The sequence below is a fragment of the Dromiciops gliroides genome, chromosome 2, assembly GCF_019393635.1.
Source record: "Dromiciops gliroides isolate mDroGli1 chromosome 2, mDroGli1.pri, whole genome shotgun sequence".
Taxonomy (NCBI): Eukaryota; Metazoa; Chordata; class Mammalia; order Microbiotheria; family Microbiotheriidae; genus Dromiciops; species Dromiciops gliroides.
Window position 1 is genome coordinate 605,669,203 of NC_057862.1, and position 12,447 is coordinate 605,681,649.

At 39.6% G+C, this 12,447-nt stretch overlaps 1 protein-coding gene across 1 annotated transcript in view; it reads right to left on the minus strand.

Moving 5' to 3' along the window:
* Positions 1-5,761: 5,761 nt before the first annotated feature.
* PRKCE (protein kinase C epsilon) overlaps positions 5,762-12,447 on the minus strand; it is a 667,851-nt gene continuing 661,165 nt past the window's right edge. Inside the window, 1 exon segment of the mRNA XM_043984305.1 lies at positions 5,762-9,326. Within this exon segment, the coding sequence (XP_043840240.1) occupies positions 9,180-9,326 (147 nt within the window). The 3' untranslated portion in view covers positions 5,762-9,179.

Consider the following 12,447-nt stretch of genomic DNA (forward strand, 5'->3'; position numbering starts at 1 on the left):
ATTAAAGTAATCCTTGACACCTCCTCCTCTTTTACATTCCTCTCATATTAAACTGATCGTTAAGTTTTGTTGATTCCATTTCCCCAACATCTCTCATAGCCATCCCTTCCTTTCCACTCACATCATCACAATCCTAGTTCAGATCCTTATCACAACTTACTTAGATTACTGTAACCATCTTCAGCTTCCTGCTTCACTTTTCAATCCAGCCTGCCACGTCAATTTTTCTTGGGGCCCATAAGGAATCATGTCATCTCCCTGCTCAAAAATTTTCAGTTGTTTCTCTCTTTCCTCTTTTACCTGCAGACATTTAAGGACCTCTAGGACCTGACTCTCATTTACCTTTCCAGAATTATTTAGTATTGTTCCTCTTCATGAATTCTACATTCTAGCCACACTGACCCACCAGGTCTTTTTTGGGGGGGGGCAGGGCAATGAGGGTTAAGTGACTTGCCCAGGGTCATACAGCTAGTAAGTGTCAAGTGTCTGAGGTCAGATTTGAACTCAGGTCCTCCTGAATCCAAGGCCAGTGCTCTATCCACTGCGCCACCCAGCTGCCCACCCCCCTCACTGGGTCTTCTTCATAAACAACCTCCCACATCTTTGTACAAGCTGTCTTCCATGCCTGGAATGCTCTCTGTCCTCACCTCTGCCTCTCAAAATCCTGAATCTTCCTGACAAGCCGTTCTACCAAGTCTCAATAACATATTTTGTTGTTGTTTAATCATTCAGTTATGTGCAACTCTTTGTGACCTCATTTGGAGTTTTTTTGGCAAAAATACTGGAGTGGGGGCAGCTAGATGGCACAGTGGATAGAGCACCGGCCCTGGAATCAGGAGGACCTGAGTTCAAATCCAGCCTCAGACACTTAACACTTACTAGCTGTGTGACCTTGGGCAAGTCACTTAACCCCAGTTGCCTTACCAAAACAAAAAAACAAATAAAAATACTGGAGTGGTTTGCAATTTTCTTCTCTAGCTCATTTCATGGATAAGTAAGCTGAGGCAAACAGGGTTAAGTGACTTGACCAGCATCATACAGTTAGTGTCTGAGGCCGGATTTTGAAATCAGAGCTACTTGACTCCAGGCCCTGGTGCTGTATCCACTGCGCCACCTAGCTGGCTGCCCAAGCAGTAATATCAATGAGGTCAAATTTGTCTCTTTGATTTAGGTCCTTTGTGAATTGTCATTCACAATTTACACATTTGAGCATGCTTCTGAGACCCTGTTTTGTTTTGATTCTGTAAGTTTTGGGGCATCTCCACTATTGTCTTTCTGTTTGTAAATATTCTATATAGCATTTCTCTTGGTAAGTATAACTTGATAGTCTTATCCTTTCTTTCTCCCTTTACAATCAATTGATCAATCAACATTTGTTAAGCACCTCTGTGCAAGGCATTGTGCTAAGCTCTGGAAATCTAAAAAGGCAAAAGATAGTCCTACCCCTCAAGGAGCTCACAATCTAACTTTTCATTTGAAAAACCTTTTGGATAAGATTTATAGCTCTTCAGACAAATGTACTTTTACCAGGCTTCAAATGCCCATCATTCTTGGAGGTTAAGTAGTGGTCCAGAATTCCAAATTCCATGCTTAGATTTCATCTTCTCAAATATTGGCTAGCCTGCTAAATCTGCCTTTCTGCCCCAGCATCACTCTTGTATCAAAGATGCACCACTTGTGCCTCCAAGCTCTTCCATTTCTTGACCAGCACTTCATAATCCCCAGCAATGCTTTCTAGGTTTTTTTCTGCCCGTATCTTTTGCCCATGATTCATCAGAAACAGAGCTTAGTCATAAGTTTCGACAAGTCATAGAATCACAGAATTTCTAAGTTGAAAGGTATTTTGGTGACTATTTGCCTGATTGTATTTTTAAAAAGAAAAAAGAATCCCCTCTACATCTCTGACAAGTGGCCATCCAATCTCTTCTTGGAGCCGTCAGCCTCTATCATGCCATAGATGTCTACCTCAGGAAGACATCAGACTACTTTATTATTATTATTATTATTATTATTATTATTATTATTTTAGTGAGGCAATTGGGGTTAAGTGACTTGCCTAGGGTCACACAGCTAGCAAGTGTTAAGTATCTGAGGCCGGATTTGAACTCAGGTCCTCCAGACTGCTTTATTATTAACATCAAGTCAGGAAATAGCTGCCTTCATCCCCTCAGCAGAGATGAGTGGCTTTGACAAGATGGTGTCTAAAGCTCTATCCAGTTCCAACATTCTAAGAAAATTGTTTATCCCACGGATCTTGTTTTAGAGAGTGCCGAAACGCCTCTTCTAGTCAGGATCTGGGAATTCACCCTAGAGAGTGTGGTGTTTAGGCCCCTCTGGGTATTCTGTTAGTGGGAGAAAAGTTAAATGATGAAAAGATAATGAAATTTTCTTAAGGAAAATGGCTTAATGTTACCATAAGGGGAAAGCGTGCTAGATGTGAATGCAGGAGAGATATGGGATTGAATCTCAGATTTGATTCTTCAATTTAATTTAAGTCAAGAACTTATTAATTACCTAATATGGACCAGGCACTATGCTAGGTGCTGGATTGCCAAGACCCAAACAAAATAGTTCCTGCTTCCCAGGAGCTTACATTCTACACTTACTAGGTGTGCAACCATGGGCAAATCACTTCCTCTCTCTGAGCATCAGCTTCCACATCTGTCAAATGGGGATAATAATGCTTTTTCTACCTACCTGATGAGATTGTCCTTTGTCTTCTCCTTGTTAAGCAAAGTACTATATGTGTATGTTACTATTATTATTACTTGTAATAGTAGTATCATATGTTATAAATATTTAATAAAATATCACATATATAAACAACATATTATCTAAAATAAATGATAAATGTTTAATAAAATATTATTAAATGTAGAATAATAAATATAATGTATAAAATCATATATAAATACAACATATTTAATATAATATATAAAATTAAGTGTATCACAAATGTTCAATAAAATATAAAGTGTAATACACAAAATAATAAAATAAAATGTTATAAATGTTTAATAAAATATATAAAAAACTATATAATGGATATTATAGATAAATTATATAATAAATAATATATAAAATAGAATCTATAAAAGATATAATACATAATAATTTATAAAATAATGATTATACTAGCTAATATTTATATTCCCTTTAAGAAAAAACCCCACCAAACTAACTTGTATGAGGGTAAGGTGTTAGAATATTGCTATAGTAATAATGATAATAATGAACATTTGTATAGTGCTGCCTATGTGTCAGGCACTGTGCTAAGTCCCTTACAGTTACTGTCTCATTGGATCTTCACAACAACCCTGGAACTTAGATGCTCTTGTTATCTCCATTTTACAGATGAGGAAATCAAGGCAAATAGCAGTGAATTGAATTGCCCTGGGTCACACAGTTAGTAAGTGTCTGAGGCAGGATTTGAACTGAGGAGTCTTTCTAATGCCAGGCCTGGCCCTCTATCTACTGTGCCACTTTTTGTCTGGCATTTCATGGAATCCAGCATGGGCATCATAGAGAAAGCACTAGATTTGAACCCAGAAATGCTAAACCATACTGGCTCTGCCACCTACTTCCCGTGTGACTGTAGATAAATCATTCTCCTCTCTGAAGTTGTCTCATTTCCTATAAAATGTGAAGTTGGAATGGACAGTCTGGGAGGTCACATTTAGCTCTCAAATCTTTGACCTCTCAGGGCCATCCTGAATTAGTGTAGGTAGAATTTGTGGTGATAAATAACATAATTGAACAGTTTTATCTTGCTTGCTCTTTGAGTCAAGACTTTTGTGTTCCTGACTCCCACCCAAGAAAGCATACAATTCAATTAAAGAAACAAAAAACCTGAATTTCAGCGAAGAGGGAACCCTGTTTTTTATGCACCATTTTGAAGCAGTTGGAAGACATGTGAAGAGGAAAAGAGAGGATTACATGTACTGAGAACTGTTACTCTCTGTCACTCCGGGTTGGCAGATTTGAAAATCTTGGCCAATTCCCACAATATTCAGGGAATGGGATGTTCTGGTTGCCTGTACCATCTGGTGAGTGCAAAGTTCACAAAGGACTTCCTTGTTCAGCCTTTTGGGAAAAGTTGTGTTTAAGGGAAGGGAAAGGCCCAGTGTTACAGCAGTCAAGGGGATAATATCATTGCTTTAGAGCTGAAAGGGTCTTTAGAGGTCATTGATGGAAGGAGAAAAAGCACAGACACTGGGTTGGATCCAGGGGTGTGCTGGATCCAGCTCCAAGAGCTGGTTGTTAAATTTTCAGTCTGAATATTGGGACCTCAGAAATTGGCAAACGCTACAGATCAGGGCTTGATTCATTGTTTTGTTGATTGTGTAGACTTCAGAAAGTGAGGTTAATAATTCTGACGGAACTTAAAAGTATCTTAGGTATATATATATATATATATATATATATATATATATATATATATATATATATTTCTCTTTGGAGAGCTGTTTGTTAAACATTTATCAGCACACCCATAGCTAGATCCCACCATTGTGGTTATCACTAGATATTTACTGAGTAGCCACTGGATGCCAGACATTATACCAAGTTCTGTGGAAGGAACAAACGAGAGTAAGACATGGTCTGTCACCTCAAGGAGTTCTTTCCACACTAGAACACATCATTGGATTAGCCGGTAACAAGATAGCAGTCCAAAGGCCTCCAGAATGCTGATGTACAGCATGGGAAAATGAGGGAGACCAAATCCTCTTGGGGGTCTCTCTGGTCTCATAGACCCTCATCATTTACTTACTACAAAATTCCACCTTTGACACTTATTAGCTATAGATGAGTCATTGAATTTTTTTTACTCCGAGTTTTCCCATCTGTACATTGGGAATAATATTTATATGGGAAGCGGTTCAGAAACTTTATATAAAGTCAGCTCTCTTTTGGTGCTTGTAGAATAGAGGTCCTAGACTTAGAGTGTGTAGACATTTTTGTTTGTTTTTTAAATATTTTGATAACTTTGTTTCATTATAATTGTTTCCTTTGTAATCCTACAGCAGCTAGGTGGTGCAGTGAATAGAGTGCTGAGCCTGAAGTCAGGAAGACTCATCTTCCTGAGTTCAAATCTGACCTTAGACACTTAGTAGTTGTGTGACCCTGGGCAAGTCACTTCACTCTGTTTGCCTCAGTTTCCTCATCTGTAAAACGAACTAAAGAAGGAAATGGCAAACTGCTCCAGTATCTTTGCGCCACCCCCCCTCCAAAAAAACCCAACCCAAACCCCAAATGGGGTCACAAAGAGTCAGATGTAACTAAAAAAATGAAGGACAACAACAACAAAATTGTAACCCTAACCATTTTATTTTATGTTCTTAAATTCGTTATTCTGAGGAATCCACAGGCTTTATCGAGGGGTCCATAACACACACACACACACACACACACACACACACACACACACACAGTTAAGAGCCTCTGTTTCAGGGGAACACAGACTAAAACTGGGCACCCTACCCGTCAGAATCATCAGCTAGTCTTGTTAAACTAATCCACACCATTTTATCTCTAGTGATCAGCAATCGCAGAAATAGTAAGGAAGTATCCTAGTCCATAATAGGGAGAGGGCAGCCTATACATTAGATTCATTTTTCATGAAAATGCTAAATGCAGAAAAGCCCATTCTGAAGGCGAGATGGGCCAAATAATTTGTCCCAAACCAAACAGTCTCTTTTTTGAGTAGAGCTGGGAATATTTTGGGGGAGGGAATAAATATGTTCACTCAGATTTTAAGTGATAAGATTGAACATCAGTTGTATTTATTAGGTTCTGAAACATACACATTCACATCCTTTTGAATACAGTACATTTGGCACAGTCATGTTTACAATGAAAATAACACTAATGAATGGCAAGAAATTCAAATTACATCCATAAAGGAAAAATCCTGTACAAATAAAGCATCACAATACAAAAAAAAAGTCCCTAAAACTGAATGAATACATTTTCTATATAGCTGGAACTATTTTGCACATAATTTAAAAAGAGGTAATTTCTGAGCCTTTTTCTGAGAGAGAGAGAGAGAGAGAGAGATGGAAAAAGGGAGGGAGGGAGGGAGGGAGGGAGGGAGGGAGGGGGAGGGGGGACGGAGAGGGAGGGAAGGATGGAGGGAGGGAGAGAGGGAGGGAGGGGAGAGAGGGGGGGAGAAACTTTTGGGGAAAATAATATTTCCACTTAAAGTCCATATTGAAAGAATATTAGAGGACAAGATAGCTATTCTTAACTCTAGGGGCATTCTGAACTCTGGTGTTTTGTGTGGTTTGTTTTTTTCCCCTTGGAAAAAGAGAGAGAGAAGGAAGAGGAGCGAGGGGAAGAGGAGGAGAGAGAGAAAGGGGGGGAAGGAGAGAAAGAGTGACCCACAGTCACTAGAAAAAATGAGAAAGAATAGGCGGAAATGTAACAGTGTGTCCATTTTAAGGAACTCTCTCTTTTAAGAATAAAATAAAATAATAAACACTCAAGGTAACAGACAAAGTTATTAATGGAAACCCGATAAAGATGAATTTATTGACTGTTGGGGTGAAAACTCCGCTGTAGGATACTTCGACAGAGCCTGAGGCTTGTTATAAAAACCCAAGGCTTTATGAAGACTGAATTCCCTGCAAGGGAGAGGGAGGCCCCACTGGAGGCTTGGGAGTTGGGCTTTGTGGACTCATTCCCCGCCCCCCCCCACACACACACCCCTAAAAAATTTCCAATCATATGGGAGAAAGGCCCTCTAGCTGTTCTATCAACAGCAGAACACTATAAATAAATGGCATCTTCCTAACTGTTTAGTCCCCTGGGACAAGGGCACTCTACATGGTGGCCAGTTTTTGTCTTGATGTCCCAACCTAAATGTGATGGGGAAAGAAAAATACAGAGAGCAGTAGTGACACATGAAAATGTATGGGCAGTATTATCATGTCTTCCTAAAAATGAGATGACGTTTCTGTGCTTGTACTCAACTCCAGAAGATAGTCTTTCCCCAGGATATAAAGTCATTGAAGATAAATTAAATTAACCTAATGTTTGCTTGCTCCATTACTTCACCTGTATGCCAACAGATACACAGACTGATATAGCGTAATCATTAATATTTGAAATCATCATAAGAATAGATAATAATTACACCTGAGTTTTTAAAAGAACAAATTCGAACTGAACATCATCAATAGTCTCAAAGGCTGTGACCAGCCAGATGTGAAAAGGACACAAACTCTCTCGTGGATACCCACGTGGACGATATCTTCTGGGAACCACGGACTCTATCTCTGCTGCTGCTGCCGCCACCCACCCCACCCCCCCTGAACATGCCTTTCTCTTTCCTATCACGGTCATGATATAACAGAGTATAAGAGAACTATAATACAGGGGCTGGAGCATAGCTTAATATATGTTTACATCTTTTCAAACAAAACAAATGAACTGAAGAACACATCCCCATCTCTCCAACAATAACTTGAACCAATACACATACAGAGTATTGCACCTGGACATTATTATAATTATTCTTTCATAGACTAAAGTTTTATAATATGCCTGGACATGCAGCAGTTGATACCTTTATATTCAATGAATTAATTCCACAGGCCTTGCAGCAAACACTATGTACAAAAATCTCACCTGTACAAAAGGCAAAAAGCTTTGTTGGGCTCCTTTGCCACTCACAAGTATATATATATATAATATGTATATATTTATATATATGTATATATATATGGGAGGGGGCAGCTGGGCAATCCATGTACAATGCTTAACATGGATTCTGTTTGCTGCAACAGTAAAAGAGATAATCAAATGACCTCTGCGCTCAAAGTACACAAAATCACAGGGGATGAATACCTGGAAATCAAAGTACATAACACTATTAGCCTATCTACAGAAGGTAACTTCACAGTCATTTAGCGGCATTCGCCTAAGTTACCATTTCATCCCGCCACATGCGTGCACCCCGCCAAATGGTCATGATTCACACATCTTGACCTTCCGCCATATTTTGCTTTCTCCTGCTTCTTCCCAAAGCAGAGGTTTTAGATTAAGTTTTATACAGTCAATTAAAAACACACACATACATACACACACACAACACAACATAGTAGTACTATGATTTTATAAAAGTGTGCAAAAGTAACACACTGCAGTGAAAAATAAATATAAATAGTTGATGCAGGGTCATTAGGACCAAAAACCAGGAATAGAATTTTGGAACTGAGCTTCTCCTAGATCACCAGTGTTTCTGGCTCTTTCTCCAATGGCACATGTGTTCAGGCAGAATCTCACTAGCTGGGAGAAGTGTGGCATGTTCATCTATCTATAAACACTTGGAGACACCTATGAAAACCCCTCTCTACTAAAGCTATGATGTTTTGTATTGATTTTGGATAATCTGGTTCTCATTACATTTTAGTCCTTGAATAGCCACTTATACGATATCAAGGTTTCTTCTCTTTAGCCAGTTTGATATTTTTTTTAATGTTCTACTAATTCCAAATGCAATTTAATCAAATCAATATTAAAAAAAATAATAGTGATTCTGTTCTCGAGATTCAAGTTTATGAAGTGAGATTTGCCATCTCTCCATTGCCAAAAATATAGTTTATTTCTTCTTCTTCTTCTTCTTCTTCTTCTTCTTCTTCTTCTTCTTCTTCTTCTTCTCCTTCTTCTTCTTCTTCTCCTTCTTCTTCTCCTTCTCCTTCTTCTCCTCCTCCTCCTCCCTCCCCTTCCTCCTCCTCCTGCTCCTCTTCCTCTTCCTCCTTCTCCCCTTGCCCCTCTGCCTCCTTCTTTATCTCCTCCTCCTCCTTCCTTTTTCCTGTTCAGTAAAAAGCATGAAATTTGCATCCTTGACAAGTGACCCCTAGGAGTAAAACCAGGCTTGCAAATGGTAAAAAAATATGGCAGTGTGTTACATTTAGAATTTCTGGGACAAAGTGATTTTGTGTTCCTTGGTGAGACAGAACTTAGAGTGCCTTTGGGTCACAAGGTAGAAGATGGGCCAGGGTGGGCTAGGCGGAGCCTGAAGGAGATGGGAGCAGGGAATACAATAAATAGAGTTATAAGTAGGGGGTGTGGGCTCTTGGCAGATTGTAGTTCATGAATTACTGAATCTCAGGAAATTTGACTTTCATGGAAACCCTTCTTGCAGTCTCCTGAATCATGTATCCTGGGGCAACTTCTTAAGGGAGCAGCTCATCTCCAAAGTAGGAGAACCCCTTGAATTCCTCTTGATTGATCTGCTTAACAATTGCTTCATCAACTAGCGTGAGGACTGGTTCTTCCCGGGTAAAGTCTTGATCAAAGTTATTGACGTCTCTTTTGGTTTTCTGCAGGAGAAAAAAAAAGGAGAGGAATTGAGTTTGGGTTGATCTTCCTACCCAGGGATCTCTATTAGGAGTGACTGTACTTGATCAAAAGCCTCTTGCTCAAGGCAGGTTGCTATTGCTAAGTAAGGAGTAATCAACACTGAGGGAAGTGAAGTTATATCACTCAGATAATGAATAATAACTACCTTTTATATAATGCCTTAAGCTTTACAAAGCCCTTTACAAATATTGTCTCACTTATCCTTCCTATCCTGTGAAGCGGATGCTATCTTCATTTTACAGTTGGGGAAACTAAGGCAGAGATTAAGTAGCTTGTCCAGGGTTACATAGGAAGTGTGTGAGGCCATTTTTGAACTCAGGTCTTCTTGACTCCAGTCATAGCACTCTATTCACTATACCACTTAGACTGCCTTGGGGACAAGGGAAGGCAGCTGGGATGGAGAGGGAAGATGGGTTTAAGAAATATCTGGCTCTGTTTCTGGTTGAGAAGGCAGAGGAGGAAGGGTGACTGTGAATGATGGAATAGCAGGTAAGTGGGACTATAATACCTTATACACTCTTTGGAATGTGGAAAGGATGTGATACATAGTCAGATACTTCTCGCTTTTCAGTAACTTGTCTCTCATTCCTTTGGAATGCTCCTCTCCTTTGCCTCTTGTGGCCATGGGGAGACCTGACTTTCCCTGCCTTCCATTACACAGACAGATAAATTAGTCACCTTTGACTCTGGGCATATGATCTCCTTCTATCCCCAGATGAGGCCCAGACAAGGATTTTGATAGAGTCCAACAAAGCATTCTTACCAAACAATGGGGAATGGATGGGCGGTATCATGAACTGGAGGCAGTATCATGAACTGGAGACACCAGTTAGAAGGACGTAGCATTGATTGGGGGGAATTGGGGTCCAAGCCTGGGAAGAGAGCTCTGGAGATCACTGCCAACCTGGGAGACCAGGCAAACTGTAATTCAAAAGTACTGAGCAGAGAGGCTTGACATCTGGGTTTTCCTGCTTCTGCCACTTACTAGCTTTGTGACTTTGGGCATATGACTTCATGTCCCTGTGCTTCTTGCTTCCTTAGCTATAAACTGAGGGGAATGAACTTCAATAAGTCAAAAATCATTTCCTGAGTACCTACTGTGTGCAAGGTACTGCACTAAGGATAGAAAGATATCTATGACAGAGACTCTTTTGTCAAAGAACTTATAATCTAACAGGAGAAGAGACCCATAAATACATAACTATGATACAAGGGAGAGAGTGGGCTGAGTAGAAAAGGAGGGGTCCCAGGCAAATGATCTCCATGTTTCCTCTAACATTCTGATTTCCTGATTACACAGCATCAGGTGTGATAGGAGACACACAGAAGAATTCATGGGCCTTGCTTGCCCTCAGAGAGTTAAGCCTCCTTAGGGAAATACAGTAGAAGTATATGAAAAGAGATCTCAAAACCTAAGGCAGCATTGCCAAGAAAGTAACAGGAGATGTAGCTTAGTGGTTAGTGAGCAGCTCTCAGAGTTAGGAAGATCTAGAGTCAAGGTCTGTCTCAGATACACACTGACTCTGTGACCCAGGGAAAACCACTTAACCTCTCATGTGGACAGAGGTCACTTTGTAACGTTCTAACAGAGCAGGGGCTCATTTGTATTGGGTTGAAGCATTTTCCTCAAGGAGGACTCCCTATACCAATGGAAACATACACACAAATAGGTACTGAGTTCCAGGTGAGTGGCATCCTTATAAGGACCACCCAAGAATTCTGGAATGGGAGAGGTCAACATGGCCACAGTATGGGCAGGGAAGGCCTCCTGAGGAAGGTACAAGAGGAGTGTGCTTCTAAGTATTTAACAACTGACTCTCCAAAAATAAATGTGTGAGTGTGTGTATACACACACTTATGTGTGTGTGTGTGTGTGTATATGTATATATATATAAATGTATAAACTAAATAAACCTAGTAAGTTTGTCCTGTGTGTGCGTGCATATATACATGCGTACACACACAACAAACTTATTAGTTTCATCTGCATTATTAACACTTTCCATCCCTTTCCTAAGTCTAGACAAGCAACAGAACAAAACCAAACCAAATAAGCCTCTATTTGTAGCATTTGCCAATTTTAGTGCAGGTTTGTAGGAGGTCAGAAAGGTAGGTTGAAAGCTTCATGAGGGATTTCTAGCTCTTCATTTTAACTTTCTATCTTTCCTAAGGACTAACAGTACTCTGCACATAATGAGAAATTACATTTTGAATGAATGAATGCATGTATACAGGCATGAATGAATCAGCTGAGGCCAGATTGTGGGGGGCTTTGAGTGCCAGGGCAAAGAATTACAATCCAGGCTAAATAGCGTATTCCTATGATAGCTAGCAGACAACTGCACACAAAATAGTTGTGTAAAGGTTAGTGACTTGGAATGGGTGTAGATGGGTCAAAATTCCAAGTAATTTTGGAATGCTAGGAAATAAATCAGAAAAAAGACCACACTAAATTAAGCCAGAAGTTCAGAGCAAGATTTCATACCAACACAATGTGGGGAAGGGCTCTGCAATGCTCTACAATCACTATGAAAAAAAGATCTATGGGTCAGAGTGGAAAGCAATCTGTCCAGGAGCTTGTCCAAAAAAAGACATTTAAAAAAACCCCAAAAAACACAAGACCGATTTGCAGACTTGGGGAAATATCATAGAGAAGGGGAAGTTATCTTGTCAACTTTTAAGGACTGGTCAGTTGAGAGAATAGTCAGACAAAACAAAGGGCAAGTAAACAGTTGGTAAACAAAACATACAAGAGAAGACTAAAGGAATTGATACTATCTTAGCTTTGAAAAGAGAAATCTCAATGGGCAAAAAGTCTAACATGGCCTATTATAAAAGACAGTGAGCAACTATTTGGCATAGTGGCAAGACCCCTAGACCTCAAATAAGAAGATCTAGGTTTAATTCCCACCTAAGACACTAACTAGGTGATCTCAGGCAATTCACTCTACCTCTATGAGTCTCAGTTTCCTCACCCGTATCATGGGTATAGTTATGCAGGGTGGACCAAAAGTCACAAAGGGATCTAATGTTTTAATAACTTTTTGAAAATTATTTTTCCTTATTATGTATATATATGTA